We start from the raw sequence: 22,091 nt of genomic DNA on the forward strand, positions 1-22,091 counted from the left end.
GGTGGGTGTCTCATCTTGACTGTCAACAAAACTTATTCATATAATAATAATAATAATAATAATAATAATAATAATAATAATAATAATAATTGTTTATCAGGAAAAGATTGTGGGACAAATATTGATGACTGCAGTCCAGACCCTTGTGTCAATGGGAAATGTATAGACCAGCTGAGGGGCTATTATTGTGATTGTGACAGGGGTTACACTGGAAAGAACTGTTCAGTAAGTTTTTCGAAATGTTCAAAGTTTGATTTGATGTTTCTAACTCCCTTGACAATCTGTTTTTAAAAATATACCTAAATATTTCCAGTAATTAACTTTTTATTTTTTCAAAAAAATTGAAAAAGCTACATGCTGCTTATATGTACAGCTTGAAACCTGTTAGCTCAGATGATCATTGTCTGCAGTTTTGATATAGCCTGCTAATCACATTGACTTGACATGAACATTTCAGGACATAATTGATAACTGTGATAAGGGCTCATGCTTAAATGGGGCTAACTGTACCAGTGTCCTCAATGGCTTCACCTGTACTTGTAACAGCGGATGGACAGGACAACTTTGTGAAAGTAACATCCAAGATTGTGCATCTGACACTTGCTTAAATGGTGGAAGCTGCGATGATGGCATAAATGAGTTTTTCTGCAGGTATGTGTCCTGTATGGAGCAGTGGACGTTTGTAATGCAACAGAAGGGTATTGGTACGTGTTGAAAGAGGTTTAGCGTTGTATGTCTTTTGGGTAAAAGATGTCAGGTTGTGATTTATCTGTATGAAGCAGTAAAGAAATTTTTCTGTCTATCAGTGGATTTCTGACTTTTTGGAAACCAAAAAATTAATATCAATTTTGATTTGGATGCAGAGGGCCTCCTGGACCCCTGGCTTTTTTGCTAAGTGACAGTCTCATCCCTGATGAAGATGTAAGAAAAAATTTAACATTATTAATGATTTTCAACATCATTTGATTGTAAATTTAACCAAATTAGTTGTATATTTTTATAGTTGTCCAGATGGATTCACAGGCAATCGTTGTCAAATCAACATAAATGAGTGTTTGTCTGGTCCATGTGAGAACGGAGGGTTCTGCACAGACTTGGTGGATGGGTACAGTTGCTCCTGTGCAGCAGGTATGTATATACAGAAACCAGCCAAATCATTAAAACAAAAAGACTATGCTTTGTTTTAGTACAGATTTAGCATAAAATAATTAATCTTCATGTTTCACAGACAGAAGTTTGCTTTGCAAATTTGTGGCGCAAAACAAAATCTTAATATTTATTTCATATAAATGACTGCTTGTGCCAAAAAATCTGCAGTGTTCTTACTCATAATATTCATTTATAGTCTTTATTTTAATGTAAGAATTGATATTTTTTCAGGATTTACTGGCAAAGACTGCAAGATCAACATAGATGACTGCTCTCCAAACCCTTGCCAGAAAGGGGCTGAGTGCATTGACAAAGTCAGTGACTTTGCCTGTGTCTGTCCAACAAGCTACACTGGCAAGACTTGTGCAGATATAGTAGACTACTGTTCAGTTCTCAACCCATGCCCAAAGAATGCAACATGTGTGAACAGTGTGAAAGAAAATGGTGCCACTTGTAGATGTCCCCCTGGGACCTATGGCTTAGTCTGTGAAAAAGGTAATTTTATTAACTGGATGCTATTAATAAGTGTTATTTGTTATATTAGATGTAGTGAGGATATAATATATAATGGAATGTTTCATCATGATTTACAAAAGATTAATGTAAGCTGGTACTATTTTTTCATTCGGTAAAAACTACAGATGCTTAGTTTGTGTTGGTGTAGTGTTTAAAAAAGTTGTGCATTATTTTGGAATCATTATAATTACTAAGACTGGGGATCCAGCAGAATGTTTTTTCCAATTGTTTTGAATGAGTATTTTAATTAAGTGATATATAACTTTGAAAATGGATAGATTCTGGATCTCTTTAGTATTTCCTCTTTTTAGAGCCTTTGTGTTATCTGGATTTTAATTTATAGAAGATAATGAAACAAACAACAGTTTAGGGTATTATTCATATCATTGATTTATTTTAGTGTGATTTATTTTAAGTGTGGTTTTACTTTCAGAGAGTTCTTCAGACTTTGATATACTTTTCCAAGGGACTGCTGCATGTAGTGCCCAAGGCATAGCAATAAGTACAATGACAGAACTGTCCGTCTGTCTATGGGTGCGTTATCTTAGTGACACAGTTGATAGACCACATTTTGAATTGTATGGAAATGGGTAAGTTGTCCCTGCAATCAATGAATGTTCTGTTTGTTATGATGGCATTAAGGGAAGAAAGTTTGCAAAATCAAAGTTAATGTTGCTTATTAAGGTCTGACAGATGTAATTTATTTGAAAACATTTGACGAAAATAATTGCATCAGCCTAACACCAGGACTGCTTGGTTTAGATTTTGATATAAAGAAACAAAGTTTTAAATAAAGTGGTTGATGTCATTTTTCTCCAATTTCTAGAATAGGGATAAATGTTTTTGGGTCTTACACCTTACCATCCAAATGCAAATATTGATACTTATTTGTATCCCCCCTCCATACATACATATTGTTGCTGATAATTTGGAATGGTAATACTATCAGTAGGTTATTTTTGCCTTTGGATGCAGCTGCAGCGAATAGCAATCAGTAAAATTGAATAAAATTGATCGGCTACAATTTCAATATTTCAGTGAGCCAATCCTGTTGTTTGACAGCAGTAAGACATACCTGAACATCACAGGAACAGTACAAGAAGTGGACACAGCAGTCAGCACTGGAGCATGGTTCCATCAATGTGCAACATGGTCAAGTACTTCAGGGGCCTGGTCAGTCTATCTTAATGGTCAGCTAGTACAGTCTGGCACTGGATATGGAGTTAGTAGCGTCATATCAACAAGGTAAGTGGTCATACATTTAAGATAAACCTTGAATTTCAGTTTTGAATTTTATAACTTGCATAAATATGTTATGTACATGCGCCTTCTTGCTGTAATATATATGTAATGCTCAAGTGTTCTTGCATTCAGCATGTCCATCAAGATGGCATTTGGTGCTCGAGGAGCAGGAATCCTTAGTCAAGTGAATGTGTTTTCCACAAGTCTTCTGGCCTCAAGGATAGCAATGTGGGGAAATACATTTAGTGTCCTGCAGGGCACTGGTGCTATGCTACCCTGGAGTTATCTCGGACAGTTTGGATACTTCTGTAATGCTGTAGAAATACTGGTGCCCTCTATAGGAGGAACACTGGTCTGCCCCCCTGGGTTCAGAGGTGCTTCGTGTAAAACACCAATAGGTAAATGAATAAATAAGAAATGAACTTTCAGCAGAGGGTATGCTTGTAAATGTTTAATCAGTAATTTTGGATTTACTTGTAAAGCAAAAAACTAAAAAATTCAAAATACATTAGTTATGACCCCATAGGTTAAATTTAAGCGTCACTTTTCCTGTTGGATATTCCAGTTTTAAAAAATAATTATTTTGGTCATTGCCATTTTATTGATTTTCAATTTTTTTTTCAGACCGAGACCCACCAGTGGTCACCTACTGCCCCATTGACCAAACAATTGTGTATAAAGGATATGGTAGAGCACAAGTTAATTGGGAAGAGCCAAGGTTCACTGATAATGTTGGGGTTGTCAAGATTGACAGACCATACAGAAGAGGTAACACTTCTTTATATTGTGACACATTTCAGTTTTTTCCCCATTCAATTGTATTGGTACATAATTGTAAATCTGAGTAAAGAGAGGCATTGTGTGTCAAAAATATTGACAGGGGACTTACTGGTTCAATGATTGATTCAATTATATTATTTTGATTTAGGTGCTTCACTGTCTTGGGGCAGGTATGCTATACAGTACACTGCCTGTGATGCAGAGAACAACTGTGCTTCTTGTTCCTTCATGGTGGTTGTGACAAGTAAGTATTGATTTTCAGGTGAAATTTAACAGAGGGAATGTGGTGGCATTAATATAACTTGATCTAATAGTAAGTCAAGAACAGGACTCTCTTTGGTAGTTTGAAATATTTTGTTAAAAGAAGGGTTGACTGTCCCCTTGTCCTCCATTCAGATATCCTGAACTTTTCATCTCAGTAGAACATTTCAGTTGTTCATACCAATAGTTATAACATATACTGAACATTGTTTTGATATCATGTATTTTGTTTTAGCTTCATACTGTGAGCCATTCCCAGCTCCTAAAAATGGCTACAAAGAATGCACTGCAAGGAAAAAGCACAAGAAAAAGGGCCATAACCATAAGAAATATGGAGATTACTATAAGTGTAAACTGAAGTGTAACAAAGGCTATAAATTCAATAAAGCAGACAAACCAGCGAAGTACTACACATGTGGAGAAGATGGATCATGGTCCTACAAGAAGAAACGTGGGGCTCCTTTCAGGGTTCCAGCATGTTCTCGTAAGTTTTTCCATGTAGTTTTAAGTTCACACTTGACATGTAAGTAATCACAAATGTGCTGTAAAAAGAAAAATTGTAAAAACCAAACAGAACTTTTTTGTTTAAAGAGACAATGCATCAAGTTCATATTTGAAATGTTTTGGAAACATTTTTTAATCTCAGATAAGAGCTCTTATAAGATATCTACTCAGGTCATTCTATTGTAATGATATATACAACAAGTTTCTATAATCATCATAATCTGTTTTATAAAAAATATTTCATTAATTTATCAAAATTGTTCTATGAAGTATTTGATCATTTTTAAACAGTTGAATATTCTTGCAGCTTATAAGAAACCCAATTGCCGGATAAAGGGAAGAGCCAAACACAAGAGGAAATCTTCTGCTGATTGTACTAACAAAGAAAAGGTGGATGTGATGGAATCTTTCAAGAAAGGCTGTAAACGCAGGTTGAAATGTAAGAATCATTGATTTCATATCAGTGGATAACTATTTTCCAAATTTGGAAGCTCTCTGATCTTTTGAATTGGTTGGTAATTGGTTGACTTAAATTGAATACTTTGTTCCCATGGAGCACTTTATTATGACATGAAAATTCAAATATTTATGAAACAAAGTGTAGTTGATTGTATACATAAAAAAAGGTTTTTCTTAAATGTATCTGAATTTCAAATATGGTGTTTCAGACCACAAATACACTACAGACTGTGGCCGTGGCAAATATGGCTGTCAGTTCAATGTTAATGTGAATTGTGGTAGAGGATCAGCTCGTCTTAAGAGACAAGCCCAGAATGACAGTTTCTATGAAGTGACATATGACTTAACAGCTGCTCCAAATGACACAGATGCAGACAATGAAACTGAACAAAGGTGAATTAAACAGTTATGAAAATCAGCTGAGTCCCCAGTTTCACATTAATAAACGACTGTTTTCTGGCTTAAATCTTTGTTTCTAATGATACAAAAAATCTAAAAGGTCAACTTAGCTAGAATTTTAGATTCTTTATAATACACTAATAGTCGGCTGCAGAGTAGTCAACTTTGGTAAGTCACCTATCTAAGCGGATTACGCATTTAAGATTTTTTGGTAAAACAGTTAAGGATCTTAAGAACATTTTATCAATGATTTAAATTATTGCACTAATTTTTTTGCAGTGAATCTATTGTGAGTGCTTTCACACGTGATGTCAAATATGGCTTGTTGACATATGATGTAGACAACACTACAGTGGTAGCTGATTCTTCTACTATCATAGTGGATGGCATCTTGCTCTGTCCAGAAGGATCAACCTTGGATGGCAATGATTGTGGTAAGTTAAAGGGCTGCTGTGAATTTCAGTCTTGGTATTATTGTGGTTCAGACTGTATGCCACTGCGTAATCCTGTATGATGAGAAACTACTGTAACAGGAACCACTTATTGATCAATTTTAAAAGGTTTAAATTTCAATTTTTCAGATGCCTGGTTCTTACCCAATGCATGGCTTTTTAAAAGATTTTAAACATATGTTTTATTTCCCTCTAGTTGACTGCCCAGTTGGAATGTATTATGAGAATACTACTGGAGTTGCCCAGTGTTTGCCTTGTCCAGTTGGATCATACAGTAATGAAACAGGCCAGCTGGACTGCACACAGTGTCCAGTGGAATATAATGTCACAGAGAATGTCCAGTCTGTGAACGAAACTGACTGTTACAGTAAGTGATTCCATTTACATGATATCTAGATTAATTCACACTGAAATGCATGGTAGGTGAAATTGAACGGAGCGTGTCATTTTGGTTTGTAAAAAATCATTGGCACTGCAGATGTCAGTGTGTTGCACTGATATAAAAAGATTGAAAGAGCAGAACAGCTGCAGGCTGGGATGTAAGAAACAAACATTCATTTTCAGGCCATTTGAATGAGAATATAATGGATAAATACCAAGTAATAGATATAGTTCTGAATGTATATAGACCCACCCTTCAAAAAATTGACACTTTCACGAAATTGATGAAAACTGGAAGTACTTTGTTGTTGTTTTTTCCCCAGCATGCCTAATGCAAACAGTCTGCATTGTCAAGTGCAATGAAGTGACGGATACAAAGTATCAAACAGGGCATATACTTGCTTGTTCACAATGTCTTCAATTTATACAGTACACTTTCGTCAAGATCTTGAAAGCATTAGTGTTACAGTTTGCACCAAATTTGAAGCATTCTATTTCAAATGCAACTGTTTGTTTAAAATTTACTCAATTTTTTTAAAAATGATATTCAACCTAAGGACAAAATTTAAGAGCTTTAGCCCCTTTTTATCGATTTCTTGAAGGTTCAGTCTATAGTATTATTTTTTGACATAATACATAACCCTTTTTCACACAGGCCTAGCCACCTGTCAACAGATAAGTCATTGTGTAAGAATTATGTATGTTATTTACTCTAAAACTGATATGTCCTCTATTATCTCTGCAGAATCGTGTCCAGCAGGCAGTTACTATGAGGAGTCTCAGGACAGTTGTGTCAAGTGTCCTATTGGCTTCTACCAGGACAAGGTCAACCAGAAGTTCTGTAGAGTTTGTTATAGTGGAACTACCACACAGCAGATAGGGGCACACGAGGCCTCCCTATGTATAGGTATATATGTGAATGATTAGATACATATGCAATTTTTGCTGAAATTCTTAGAGAATACATTATTTTAAAGTCCAGTCCTGAGAAAGAGAAAGTTTTCCAACTACTTCAAAATAATAACATTTACCTTGATAGGACTAAAATACAATTTGTTTTTGCAGCCTGTCCCCCTGGCACTGATTTGTCAGTAAATGGAACATGTGAAGCTTGTCCTATGGGAACATACAAGAATGTATCTGTCAGCATCACATGTCAGGTGTGCCCTGTTGGAACCACCACAAACTTCACTGGAGCAACAGATATGGACCAGTGCCGTGTGATAGCAACAACACCTGAATTGCCAACAACCACAGAAAGTGCAACTACAGAAACTGCGAGCACAGAGGCTCCAGGCACTGTGTCAACCATGACCATACCTGCCTCGGCAACTGATGGCACCACAGTTTCCACACCAACCACAGCAACTGATAGAACCACAGTTACCACAACAACTCCAGGAACTGACAGTACCACAGTTACCATAACAACTCCAGGAACTGACAGTACCACAGTTACCACAGCAACTGCAGAAACTAGTGGTAGCACTCAAGAAACTACGCCATCTTTTACAACTTCCACTGGTATGTAGTTCTTTTTTAACTTGTTCTCATTCTGGATTAATGTGTACTTACAGATAGCCATTCTGTTGGTATTGACATTGGCTTACTAATAGTATTGTGCATTGTATTCAGATATTTGCTACATAAGCTATGGTCAAATTAATTGGTATTAAATATATAGCATGGGGAATGGATTGCTAATATTGGAAAAATGTTAAAATTCTAAAGATTTTTTTTATCTGGCAGCAAATGAAAATACTCATTCCTCACCCAGTAATGTGTAGTTAGTTTACAATGAAATATAACATGTGCATTAATTTTTTATTTGATTTGGATTAATTTTGTTTTGTAGTTGCTCCTACAAACGTGTCAGTTGAAGTGTACATTAAGGTGACAAATAAGAACTATACAGCTACCTTGGCTGACCCCCAGTCTGAAGATTTTAAAAATCTGGCTGTGCAAATAGTAAACATTGTAAGTTATGTGATACATTCATAGCTATATGATTACTTTTATATTTTTTAAAGAAATATTATGTAACTAGTTTTTGGACAGTTGTGAATACTCTGTTCGTAGATTAAACTTACTGTCATTTTGCCTTTATCATGCTAGATGCATTTTTTCATTATTATTATAATTATTAATAATATTATTATTATTATTGAGTAGCCAATGCAATGAAAACTTTCTTCAACATGTCCTATGCTTTAATCTGTTTCAGATGACAAGATTGTTTTCTAACATAACTGGATTCCAAAAAGTGATAATCTTAGGATTTTAGTAAGTGCAAATTGTGTACATGATGATTTTAATAAAGTTGCTGCATTTTCTTCTTTTTTATGAGTTCTGTGTATAATTACATAATTTTTAGAAAGCAGTGCACTCTTTTTTTTTCAGTTGCAATATTTTTATTTACACATTGCTCTTTAGAGGATTTTGTTTTGCAATAAAAAAATTTGAAAAATATGTTCTAGTCATCCCCATTTACAATTAGATTAATAATCAATTGAATAAGCTTTGCATTGATATTTTTTCAGACCGATATTCAATTATTTGGAGTTCGAAAAGGAAAAAGTATACACTGCAATATGATTATCCAATTTTCCCTCTTTTTCAGTCCTGGAAGTATCATTGTTGATTCACAAGTCATTGTCAGAGTACCACAAGCAAACATGAATAATATAACGGTTGCACTTGAAAACACACTCAATGAGGCCGTGCAAGGGGGGACACTGGAGACGCTATCTGTTGACAATCAGTATGTCTATGTAAATGAGAGACCACCAGGTACAGTACCCATAATTGGAGGAAATTTGATTCCACCACCTGCTACTGTTTCTAGAATGAATTCTCTATCTAAAGTTTATTCTGTTAGAGTCATGCTGCTATGAGGATTTCTTTAGTTACCCACTTGTTTAGTTAACCAGCAATTTTATCTTAGCACAAAAATATTTTCTTTAATTTGAAAAACGAATTTCATTACTGCTTGTATTTTCAGTGTATTTCAATTTTTAGAATCAAACAAAAGGGTGGGTTTGATTACCTAAAGTCCTCATGCTTAATGTTTGATGTAAGTGACCTTAATTTACTGAAGCTGAATTCCTTTATTATGATGTGGGTTTACTTATAATTACTTCTTCTTTTTGTCAGAACTTACAACTCGGGTACCAACTACAGTGACTCCAGTGACCACTAATCCACCAGAAGGTAAGATAAAATACATAACCTTACTTGTCTGACATATCTGTTATAGGATGTTAAACCTCTATGGTAAATTAGATGTAATTGTGTTATTTGAAAAACAACAATAACAACTAAAACTTACATTTTGTTACCATGTGATGGAAAAATAAAGATGAAAGAACAGACACTTATTTAGATATTTATAAAAACATAATGTTAAACTATATGATGATGCTCTGTGTTCAGGTGTTCCTGTGACTTTAATTGCTGTCATAGTAGTGAGTGTAGTGGCTCTGATACTGCTGATCGCCCTCATTGTTGTTGTTGTCGGGAGAAACAGAAAAAAGTAAGTTACCTTCCCATATAGGTCACATCTTTTTGTACAATATGTGTTTCTTTCTGAAGTGTAAATGTGTATGCTGATTGAATACACTTTGCATGTTTAGAATTGTTTTAAAGAGGAATTTCAATACCCGTTGTTTGAGGGAAAATTACTGCCATAAACTAAGTTTAAATATGATTATACAGGAAACCCGCCAAGTATGACAACTTACATCGTAAAGACTTCAATGGACACACTACTGTCATGGGAGACTACCCCTACACCAGGAGTGCCAGTGTCCCTGGGTCTGACAGACATGATCCTACACGACCAATGTACCAACAAGACAAGGATTACAGGAGTAACTTGCATTACTATGAATCTATTTCTGGGGTTGGAAGAACACCTTCTGTCTTCAAGGTAAGTGGTATATGTGGAAGTGACTGGAAATGTTTGCACGTATAAAAACTGTTGCTACAGTATTGTTTCCCTTGATTCCAAGGTTATACTTTTTTTCATATGGCACAATCAAGGATAAATATTTGGTTATCATAGTGCTGCAGGTAATTCTAAATAGTTTATATAAGTATCATACAGACAACTTGGGAGGTGCATGTACATGGGCAAATTAATTATTGACAATTGAAGATGCAGAAAATTGCAAGACCAGGTATAAGCTGTAAAAGTTAGCTGAACTTTTTAATTATCAAGGAAAACAGTGCCTGTCTTCAAACCAATAAATAAGTTACACTAACAACATGTTAATTTTCTGATGATTTATTTTAGGCAAGTGAATTTGATGACGACTCTCTGTTTGGAGACCAACTTGGTATCAGTAATCCCTCTTATGTTGCATTAAGAACCAATGAGGAATATGACCGTCCTCAGGGTAAAGCCATGGGCTCTTTCAAAGGTGAAGATCAAAGTACATCAACCAGTCAACTTGAAGAAGGCCTCTTGTCTGTTCTTAATGCTGAGCCTGCCTCCCAACCTTCAGTGTCTTCCAGTTCCTCACCCAAGTCCTACACTAGTCAGGTGGATATAAAGGAAGAAGACCACACTGTGACAATCAAGCCTGGCACAGGAGATGATGTACAGATTATTCATGGGAAGCCTAGACCTGGGAGTGTCACGATTAAGATTGGGGACGAGCCTATGCTGGCGCCACCTATCACTGATGTGGCTCCTATGCAAACACCACCCTCAGGTGATGAAACTCAGCACGAAACTTAGAGAGGTCAAGGAAAAAAAAGAATATCAAGGATTTCTGCTCAAGTCTGAGTTTTTTATGACAATACCATAAAGTAATAACAGTTCTTTTTCATGACTGTACATTGGTGCAACCTTCTTTTAATAAAATTAGGAAAGCTGGGAGCCAATTGAATGCTCAGTGCAAGAGATTCTGCTTATGTTTTTATTTTGAATTATCCAGTAAAATTTGGATATGCCTCTACAGACATCAATGAATTTTGATTGCTAAACAATATCCTATTTTATAATTAAAATCACAGGGCTTCCAAACAGATTATTAGAAAACAAATTTTCTACTAGGCACATGGTTTTAAAAATCAAACTTATTAATTTGAAGATGGATTTAATTTTCCCAAGAATTTCACATTTTTATATAAAAATATCTAAAAATATAATCAATTAGTCTAGTGTTTTTATAAAGCAATATTCTCTGTATTTAATCAAGAATTTTATAAAAAATAGTATTACTTTTTGAAAAACTTACTTGTTCTGACTAATAATGTGTATTATATTTGACATGTATGCCAAAAAATAAGACTAGTATGTCTGTAACTAAGATAAATTTCAACATGTTGTGATATTTTTGTGGTATAATTTTGTCTGTGAAACATATATGATATACATGAACAGATACATTTTTCACAGAACAAGTAAGATATGTGTGTAAATCTTTACTTTTTAGCTTCCTTTTGTTACATGCCTGTTTGTTTTCCATGTATTTTAGAGGTATATTTTAATAAATTTTATAAAGAATTAATCAAAATTGAGGCTTTAAACTTGTAGCTGTAATGCCACTAACATTCCAGGTTAATTTTTTGTGAATTTAGACAAGTTCTTTTGTTAAAAATATTGTGATATATAAAGTGTACTTCATATAACAAGTATTTTTTTTACTGAAGTATTATAGCTGCATTATATAATATTTTACATTTCTTTTTGGTCTTCATTAATTGATCTTGTTGTAGTAGCATACGATAAATTAATAAAGCTTTACCATTTCCAAATGTGTTTTCTTTTTATTCATAATGTTAAAATTGAAGATACCAATCAGTGAAGCTTAAGAATTTCAAAGCTTACATTGGAATGCCAGAGAAGAATTCTATGAACTGTGTTATGTTATAAGGATCAAAATTATATCAATATAATTCCCTGTAAGGATAAAGTATTTTTTTTCTTCAATCAACAGCTAAATATTGAAATTATTTACCTCCAATATTTTATTGTCTCTCAGAGCATCTTCATTAGGGAATTAAGCCATCCAGATGAAGATAGTCTCTTTTTAAGGGATACCCTCCCCTCTACTGCCTTTAGAAAGGCATGTATACTGCTACAACAAAGAGGATGGCACCATAGTTTCTGTTGAGACCAGCCCCTGTCTACTTGACAGTATATTGCATCTCATATAGATTACAAGGACCTGTGTCCTCATCTCTTGAAATTACATCACATGTAACCTCAGTTTAAATCCCCTTGATTTTGGGCTCTGTCACTACATGGAAATACATGATCAGTTTATTTGCATAGTTGTTAAGTTTGTCGCAATGCACCCTTGTCAATTTTTAAAAAAATTAAATGCCAAATTTCTCCAAATTGAAGGAGATATAGGCAAAGTTATTAAAGAAGTTTGGTAGAAAGTCATGTGAAGATTTTAAATTTGACCTACATTTATTATATTCAAGGTCTCATGGGCCAAAATTTTGTTAACATTTTCTGTTAAAAAGTGTTTGCTGTTGATGGTTTTCAGAAATTGCATAGACATAACTTTGGTATTATATGGTGAGAGGTTACTCTTGGGGTTTATTTTAATCTGCATGAGTTTGGGGCCAATCAGAGCATTTTCACAGGAGATGCAGCCATTATAGTTCTCGAAACCTAGGATCCAAAATAAGATGTAAGATGGAGGACATGATCCATCATCAATTTCTGGTCTGCACACTAGATCTTCAATGGCAGCAGCATTCACTGTTGAGTCAGAACTTGTGACAGACGCAGTTTTTAGGTATTAGCTTACATGTTTGTTGAGCTCTTGCATTTTGCGTAATCTTTTTTCTGGGTATGGTGTTTCTCCTTTGTTTTTATGTGTAAAAGAAGTGTTTCATGTTAGTCACATTAAGACCACACAGATCTGGTTAATCCTTAAATAATTAGGTATGTGATTATGTGGGATGCATGAAATGAAGGAAAATGACATGCAAGGCTGCCTGTTATCATGAGAGGTTTATAGTAGCATACGATAAATTAATAAAGCTTTACCATTTCCAAATGTGTTTTTTTTATTCATAATGTTAAGATTGAAGATACCAATCAGTGAAGCCTAAGAATTTCAAAGCTTACATTGGAATGCCAGAGAAGAATTTTATGAACTGTGTTATGTTATAAGGATCAAAATTATATCAATATAATTCCCTGTAAAGATAAAGTAATTTTTTTCTTCAATCAACAGCTAAATATTGAAATTTACCTCCAATATTTTATTGTCTGTCAGAGCATCTTCATCAGGGAATTAAGCCATCCAGATGAAGATAGTCTCTTTTTAAGGGATACCCTCCCCCCTACTGCCTTTAGAAAGGCATGTATACTGCTACAACAGAGAGGATGGCACCATAGTTTCTGTTGAGACCAGCCCCTGTCTACTTGAAAGTATTTTGCATCTCATATAGATTACAAGGACCTGTATCCTCATCTCTTGAAATTACATCACATGTAACCTCAGTTTAAATCCCCTTGATTTTGGGCTCTGTCACTACATGGAAATACATGATCAGTTTATTTGCATAATAATAATAATAATAATTTATTTTTCTATGGCGCATTCCATTAAAAATCTCAATGCGCCTTACAACATTCACTTAAAAGAGCTAAATAACACAATACTAATATAAGAACACATTACAATTTTAAAGGACTAAGAACTAATTTAAAGAACCAATTATTCATATTCTAAAATGATAAGAACCTAAAGTGACAACATTTAAAATTAATCATAAAATTACAGTACACCTTATTAAAAACTAAAATTAACTATATGATAGCTACTGATAGGCTATTCTAAAAATATGAGTTTTCAAAAGCTTTTTAAAAGTATCTATGTCACCTGCTGCTCGTATTTCAGAGGGTAAAGTGTTCCAAACTTTGGGTGCATATATCATAAATGCCCTTTCACCGTAAAATTTACCAGCTTTTTTCTCTAAGACACTGTGTTCTAAAAGTAAATGACTAAAAGTTGAAGACCTGGTAACTCTTCCATGCTGATGTTGCTTCATAAGTTCTGAGATATAAAGTGGTTTATTCTCGGTGACTGCTTTAAAAATGACACATAAAATTTTAAATAAAATTCTCTCTCTTACTGGAAGCCAGTGAAGTTCCATCAAAACAGGTGTTATATGCTCTCGGCTATTCCATCCCATTTTAGTTACCAGCCTAGCTGCAGAATTTTGAATTAATTGAAGTTTGTTCAGATGATTTTTGCCTAAACCATATAAGAGACTGTTGCAATAATCAAGCTTAGAAGTAATGAAAGCATGGACTAGTTTTTCAGTTGAAGTTTTGTCCAGTAAGTCACGTATCTTACTAATTCGCCAAAGTGAGTATGATGCCGATTTGCAAATTTCAGAGATCCGTCTATCCATAGTTGCATACTGATCAAAAGTGACACCTAAATCTTTCACATAGCTAGATGGATTGATGTTGACACCACCGATACAAATATCAGATTTCATTGCATTTCCCCTGTCTGACTTAGACCTTGCATAGTTGTTAAGTTTGTCGCAATGCACCCTTGTCAATTTTTAAAAAAATTAAATGCCAAATTTCTCCAAATTGAAGGAGATATAGGCAAAGTTATTAAAGAAGTTTGGTAGAAAGTCGTGAAGATTTTAAATTTGACCTACATTTATTATATTCAAGGTCTCATGGGCCAAAATTTTGTTAACATTTTCTGTTAAAAAGTGTTTGCTGTTGATGGTTTTCAGAAATTGCATAGACATAACTTTGGTATTATATGGTGAGAGGTTACTCTTGGGGTTTATTTTAATCTGCATGAGTTTGGGGCCAATCAGAGCATTTTCACAGGAGATGCAGCCATTATAGTTCCCGAAACCTAGGATCCAAAATAAGATGTAAGATGGAGGACATGATCCATCATCAATTTCTGGTCTGCACACTAGATCTTCAATGGCAGCAGCATTCACTGTTGAGTCAGAACTTGTGTTTTTCCTTTGTTTTTATGTGTAAAAGAAGTGTTTCATGTTAGTTACATTAAGACCACACAGATCTGGTTAATCCTTAAATAATTAGGTATGCGATTATGTGGGATGCATGAAATGAAGGAAAATGACATGCAAGGCTGCCTGTTATCATGAGAGGTTTATATTATTGTCTGTCAGTTGTGGTCACAGTGCTAGTCAACAAATTTCTGTACGTCCGTCATCCTAGCTTTGTAGTTAGGTTGGTGTGCAGAATTTTGTTTAAAGGAACCCATCTCAAAGAAAAAAAATGCATTCACAAAACATGTATGGCAGATGGCTCTTCTCAATTTGTAGACATTTCTCTGCAGAATCTGAAGTCCACAAACATTGATTGATGTACACATACATTTTACCTGTTTTTTTTCTGATTTCTTTGATACCTATTCTCAAAGTTACAGGACCAAGCAGAAGGGATGTACAGTGATTTTATATACTCACCTAAAAAAGAAATGCAAGTACTGTTATATCTATGGTTTTAATATACTTTTTCATACAATAATGTTACCTAAAGGGTAGTATATTGTTCAGTGCCCTCCCCGGGCTGCAGTACATCCAGGCTAGTAACCTTCTCATGGACTGTATGAGACCTGAAATGCAGACCTGAGGCATCCTTCTCCATTCTTCCACTGGTGCAAGACTTCTGTCCAAATTTAAATTTAGATGAGATGTCTAGATATTAAAGCTAGTCATTGTCTGGAATTATACTCAAGCATAACAGTACATACTCCACTGAAGGACTGAGATGGTCTTATGTCACTGTACAGTGACCAGAACAATTGTGGACTGTGTGAAGCATATATAAAAATTGCATTCCTTTTTTATATACAAACACAGATGTATCTGTACATATAGCCGTCACCTATGTTTGGTGTGGCTGTCATCACCATTTCAGTGATAACACAAAAGGTGGAAAAACATTTTATCTTTTGTCTTCAAACTTATGGAACTGATGAATATTCATAAAATACAGGTGGAGTTAAAATACCAGCATGATTTAGCCATTTTTTCAAAAGTTATGCTTTTTTTTTTTTTGCTTTTTTCAGCTTATATGCAACACATATAACACATTTCAAGCAAAACAGATAGGCCTATTGTCTTAAAACTCCCGTGAGTGATCAATCTTACCAAAATACAGGTTGAGTTCAAAAATCAGTTTGATAAGACCATTTTTACAAAAGTTATGCTTTAATTTTTTCACTTTTTCAGCATATTTAATCCACCATTATACAGATAACATGAAAACCATGTCATAGTTTGCTTTAAAACTTGTAAGACTGATTCATAGGACTAATATACAGATCAAGTTAAAAAATAAGCTTGATGGGTTTTTGATGAAGTTATGCTTTTTTATGTATATAAGTGATGGTTTTTCCTCAGATTCAATTCTTAGGCATGTTAACAGTCAAAAAGCTTGCCGTCTAATCCGCTAATAGACACTAAATAGTTAATAGACACTGAATAGTTTCCCTGTGGGTCAGAGATATTTAACCCGTGGAGTAGTTAGTCCGCTGTTCTGAATGTGGCCAAAGGGATAACCCCAAAAGTGGCAAGCTGGGGTTTGCTCTGGTTAAAATTTTTGATACCTTTCCACACTTGTTAAGTTATTAAGTCAAAGAAACGTCTTTAAGTGCTGTAATTACTTCACCCTGAATGATACTTTTCTAAGAGTGCAGTGTCATTTGAAGTATAAGCTAGTAATCCAAAATGTTGCAATGTGAAATATCCTTATTTAAAGTAATTCTGAAATATAATTTTTTTAAAAATGATATACTAATCAGGAGAAAGCAAAACAATTGCATTTTTTTTAGATAAAATAGTAAAGCTGGCATGCCTTGTGGCTGTATCTGTGATGAAAGTCCACATAATTTAAATGCTAGAGCATACCGGTAGTATTAAGGGTACTGACAGGGTTGATCTTAAAAATGACAAAAATGAATTTTTGGTGCATTTTGTTATTCAGTAATGCATTTATCTTTTTTAACATTAAAAATCCCTTTAAAATAATAAAATATGGGCCTTTATACCAGTATTTCTCGTTGCTAAGCATAAGAATAGGCAACTTGAAGCATTTATCATCAATTTAACACCCCTCTATTTTGAGGTGAGATAGCAATCAGTATGGGGCGTAACTCCATCCCTGAGCAAGATCGTATACCAGAAACTTCATTAAACAAAGGCATTGTTTTCAGATAAAATCGATAAAATCTGAATCCAGACTTGGCATGGTTTAGAAGTACCAACTGCTGTCATTAAATTGGCATTAGAACGGTGTTTGTGGGTGCATGTGGCAAGGAGAAATTTGAGACAACGATTTTGCAGTTTTTATCCCAAAATCGCACTGATGATGACATTTGTGTAAATGCTAAGGAATTAAGTCAGTGAACTCTGAAGTTTTATCTATTATCCCAGAAATTGTTTGTAAAGCATATGAAGAGTTTTGGCCTAACCTTGGCAGTACCCTTACATGGTTTACAGAGGGTAAATTGGCAAAACGCATTTATGTGCATGGCACATGCATATTTCTTAACTTATGCATAAAATTCCTTGTCATGGCCATAATGCATAATTTCAATTGTGCTGGTAATTTTCTTTCAAACATATCTGGTGTTCTGTTAATGACACATGACCAAATACAAAGCTCAAAAACCATTTGCATAGCCTGTTAGTAATCATAGCAATATTAAGGTTTGCCATATTTGTGGTTTTACGGACGTCAGCAAGCTTCCTGTAGGCCTACTGTACTGTTTATTGAAGATAGTTTCACAGTTAATTATAGTGTATAATTAGTTGTGAAAAGATGATTGATTTGTTTATTTTGCCAAAAAATAATTGGTACAGGAAACGCAATATCTTTGTTGTTGCCCCCCCCCCCCCAAAAAAAAAAAAATTAATTAATTAATAAAATAAGATAAAAAATATTTCTGCTCTAAGAGTATTACATACATCACTTTCAAAGCATAATGTTTAGTGATTTTGCCTGTATCAAAAGTGATTACAGGTACCTTCTCTGACAGTCTTCCCAATCCTGACTCAGTTATATACATGCATTTCATAATAATAATTATTTTTAATATTATAATAATAAAATAATTGAAAAAATTGAAATAGTTGAAATCCAAACGGAAAAATTAGTTTGAAAAGAGCTAATAGTGAATACCTGTACGAAAATGCAGAAAAAAATGGTTGCCCAACCTTAGTGGTTACGATGTTTGATAACGAATACAGGAAACTCCTTGGGTGTTGTACAACACTGAGACATCAGCCAGTGCATCGTCAGAAGAGTATTTCTTGACACCAACCGGCGGTCGCCCATGTCTCAGACATTTGAAACACTTTGTCAGATTGATGGGCCCTTGGCCGCTGTACATGCACCAGTCCCAGCGATCAATAAGTAAAAACATCATTTTACTGCTGCTATGTTTGTTTCACATATGGAATATACAGCAAGTAACGGAAAGATACCGTGAATTTCAAACAGCTCGTAAATTTCGATCTTAAAATTGGTCGTCAGTTTTTTTTTTTTTTTTTTTTTTTTTTTTTTTTTTTTTTTTTTTTGGGGGGGGGGCGCATGAATTTCGACAAGTAAGCTATTTCGCTTGAGCTATTTTCAGGCTCATACAGTTAGCGATATTGCCCTACTGTACCTTTACGTGAGCGGCCCAAGTTGCAAGATAACGGACAGTACAGTTGGCTTGGGACGAAAAACAGCATCGTGGTCAAAATTACGGCGTTTTAGTAAGATAATAGGAGAATAAATTATAGCTGCACAGTCGCTCTAGATAGCGTATTTTACCTGACCACTCTGTGGGAGATGGATTTTGGATTTCGTAAGTCACTTTTTAAGTTTATTTCCAGGCGTAGCGATCAGTCTGTACATACTGACAGAAAAAAATGTGTAACGCACACTTGTGTAACTTGAAATCAGTGTTATATGTTATTATATGTTATTATAGTGATATCAAAATATCTGAGAATAATAATAATGTCTCTACAATCTAAATTATCACTGTCACAATCTGTCAAACATATGAAGTAAGAAAACAAGCATAGTGCAATGATTTTTGAAATTTGGCCATTCAAGGACACCCCACTAATTAATATAATTATTCTCTTTGCAATTAGAAATTGAAATAAGCATAACAGTTTTACTAACAAATTGTACAATTTAATTTAAACTGGACCAGTGATCCAAATTTTTAACTTGTGCATGCTCAAAAAGTTCCGGATAGTTTCAAAAACAAGTACTAAATGTACAAATGTCTTTTAATTTGATGAATTTGAATCCTAATTTTAATTTAAATTGATTATCCTCAACTGAAGCGCATATGAGGGGATCTTAATTCGATAAACAACAAATTTCTATTATTTAAATCATAAATTAAAGTCATTTAGAAACCTATCGGGAAAATGTAATTTGAGATCGTTTACACTACATGTATTACTATTCTACAGTTGACCTTCAAATAAATCCGGAGAACTGATGGCTTACGTAAGTCTTCAGAACCGTTAATGATGGACCAATTATTAGACGCTGCACTGGACTTGTTGCTTGTTTTTCAGTAAATTATTCTGGTGCTAAACGGGAATTGGACATATAAGCCAGACTAATGAAGCGCTACCGGAAATCTTTGAATTATTACCAGTGATTCAATAAAGAATGTTAATTAATATGTGGCATAATACATATATTTTTTAAACATTTAAATGTTCTACAGTTACTTTTTGCGTCCAAAATTGCCAGCTTCCATCTCCAGCATGTTTTACAGGTTCTGCACAGATCCTATTTTTCATTAATATAAAAAGACGATGAAATAAATGAAACGTAAAAAGAGAAAATAAGTACAATATCCACGTTTAGTTAAATGTGACGTAAATATTTTAATATTTAAAAATGACACATTGAATCTAAACATTGATACACGTTAATCAGTTAGTAACATTTTGATTAAACTTGATTTCATCACAAAAAAATTCAGATTGCTAGTGGTCTTCATCACTACCTATCAGGCTCATTTTAATGTTAAAATTAAGTCGGTAATGCTCTGCAGAAACAAGATTTATACATGGTTTGAATTGCTTTTCTGAGTGCCGTGTTTTTGCCATACAGTATGATGGCATCCATTGTGCGTGAGAGCTGGAAAAGTAACGAAGCTACAATATGTGCTTCTGGGCCTATGGGTATGAGGTTCAGCACAATACCTGGAGTAAGGTTGCAGACAAAGTTGTTCAGCATCAAGAGAAACATAGTCTTGGTTAGCTGTAGTTCGGTTTTAGCGAGATACGACTGCTGCTGCTGCGATGGCAAATTCTCTGGGGTAGGATTCTGCGCTGGAGCAATTTTTTCCTTCAATTTTTTCATCTTATAGATGATAACGCCATCGCAAGCCAACATGATGAGCGATGCTGCCACATATAAGACCATAAAGAAAGCCATTGAATTACAGTGTTTCTTCTTTATATCATACATACATAACAAGCTTTCTGGGTTATAACGTATAACCTTGCGCCTGCACACAAAAGATGTTTTAATTATGAAAAGCATGGGTAGCAACCACGCCAAAGCAATTAGTCCCCCTATACATTTTGATGATTTTAATTTACTCGCCACTGCATTGCCTGGTTTGCTGGAAATAACGATACAGCGCTGAAATCCAATAAGAGCCAACAGCAAAGCAGACACCGTGAGCAGGGGCAGCTTGACGTAGAAGGAGAAGGTACAGAGTCTCTGTCCTATGTCCAAGTATGGGATCGTAAATGCCAGAAATTGTGGAAATGTCTCCAGGAAGGATACCATGGAGTTGTTGAAGGTGAGACTGCAGATGAGGATGTAGTAGGCAGTCTTGTGGAACTTTGGGATTTGCAGTATGGCTGCGACAATGGATGTGTTGCCAACGGCTCCCAAAATGACAAAGATTCCCTTCAGTGTGAGAATAACAACACGGAGTGAAACTGGGACCCTTTTAAATGACAAAGTTTCTGTGTTGTTCTGTAGAGCTTCAGTCTGGAACCCTGACTCATTGATGAGAGAAAAATTTTCAAAAGATTCCAGATACGTCCTGTTATAACTATCTAGCATGGTTTTCTCTGCAATCTCCTAGCTAGTTTTTGCTGTAATTTACAGAAATTGCGCTGGTCTTGACACACCTTAGCTATCAAGTGAAGCTGTGCCTTGTGATATGCTTTTACCTTACACCCTGCAAGATCTACCTAACATTTGTGAATATTTGTCATCACTATTTTCGGTTTAATTATCCAATAGAAGAACTTTTTCATTCGTCACAGGCTACTCACAGCAGTCAACTGCACAACTGCATGCAGTGCACAAGTTGTCAGCTATTGGTTGAGTTAAATTTGTCTCCAAGTTGAGAGATTTGTAACATCCAATGATATACAAGCATGTAGAAAATAATGTATGAGAAGTATATGCATGCAAAATATACCACAGGGCACCCATACTGCAACTATAAAACACGCGTGTACTGCCTTGTATCCTGAATAGTCAGACAATTAAGGATATTGTCACCCTTCGCCCCAAACTCCTTATTTGCTGCCTTACATACATTCTTTTGAGTGATAAATAAAACTTCAATGTACAGTGACCAACTTAATTAACATGTACACATTTCATCTTACATAATTGTGATTTGGGGTTAAAAACTGAAAAATCGGTTTCTCAAATTTCTCTTTTACCTCAGCACCCACGATCACTGTTTCAACGCCGATTTAATGACACCATTTAGCAGTACTCCAAAACCCTGCAAGCAATGCAATTGATAACGCAAAATAATGCCTTTGTTTGATGGAAATCTGTAATTAAGGGCTCATAACTCCATAACAAAAATATTTAAACCAAATGACGGCACGGGATTGTAGCCTATACACTTCTGGTCAACTCTGCCATTTTCGTGATAAAAACTTGTTCAGGAATGAAGTCACCGATTG

The 22,091-nt window shown here is 34.7% G+C and overlaps 1 protein-coding gene across 2 annotated transcripts in view; it reads left to right on the top strand.

Annotated features, from left to right (window-relative positions):
* LOC106155583 (uncharacterized) overlaps nucleotides 1-11,906 on the top strand; it is a 106,468-nt gene extending 94,562 nt beyond the window's left edge. For both annotated transcript variants that reach the window (XM_087004879.1, XM_087004880.1), the window contains 23 exons: nucleotides 101-225; nucleotides 458-651; nucleotides 1,004-1,128; nucleotides 1,381-1,644; nucleotides 2,099-2,255; nucleotides 2,704-2,910; nucleotides 3,040-3,305; nucleotides 3,532-3,675; nucleotides 3,836-3,931; nucleotides 4,184-4,432; nucleotides 4,760-4,891; nucleotides 5,121-5,304; nucleotides 5,590-5,744; nucleotides 5,959-6,129; nucleotides 6,889-7,050; nucleotides 7,209-7,667; nucleotides 7,999-8,120; nucleotides 8,368-8,426; nucleotides 8,764-8,933; nucleotides 9,297-9,353; nucleotides 9,576-9,675; nucleotides 9,858-10,071; nucleotides 10,438-11,906. In XM_087004879.1, the coding sequence (XP_086861005.1) occupies nucleotides 101-225; nucleotides 458-651; nucleotides 1,004-1,128; nucleotides 1,381-1,644; nucleotides 2,099-2,255; nucleotides 2,704-2,910; nucleotides 3,040-3,305; nucleotides 3,532-3,675; nucleotides 3,836-3,931; nucleotides 4,184-4,432; nucleotides 4,760-4,891; nucleotides 5,121-5,304; nucleotides 5,590-5,744; nucleotides 5,959-6,129; nucleotides 6,889-7,050; nucleotides 7,209-7,667; nucleotides 7,999-8,120; nucleotides 8,368-8,426; nucleotides 8,764-8,933; nucleotides 9,297-9,353; nucleotides 9,576-9,675; nucleotides 9,858-10,071; nucleotides 10,438-10,884 (4,259 nt within the window). In that variant the 3' untranslated portion in view covers nucleotides 10,885-11,906. The remainder of the gene's footprint in view (nucleotides 1-100; nucleotides 226-457; nucleotides 652-1,003; nucleotides 1,129-1,380; nucleotides 1,645-2,098; nucleotides 2,256-2,703; nucleotides 2,911-3,039; nucleotides 3,306-3,531; nucleotides 3,676-3,835; nucleotides 3,932-4,183; nucleotides 4,433-4,759; nucleotides 4,892-5,120; nucleotides 5,305-5,589; nucleotides 5,745-5,958; nucleotides 6,130-6,888; nucleotides 7,051-7,208; nucleotides 7,668-7,998; nucleotides 8,121-8,367; nucleotides 8,427-8,763; nucleotides 8,934-9,296; nucleotides 9,354-9,575; nucleotides 9,676-9,857; nucleotides 10,072-10,437) is intronic.
* Nucleotides 11,907-22,091: the final 10,185 nt, after the last annotated feature.

The sequence above is a fragment of the Lingula anatina genome, chromosome 2, assembly GCF_051362555.1.
Source record: "Lingula anatina isolate TDL-2025a chromosome 2, LinAna3.0, whole genome shotgun sequence".
NCBI classification, from domain to species: domain Eukaryota; kingdom Metazoa; phylum Brachiopoda; class Lingulata; order Lingulida; family Lingulidae; genus Lingula; species Lingula anatina.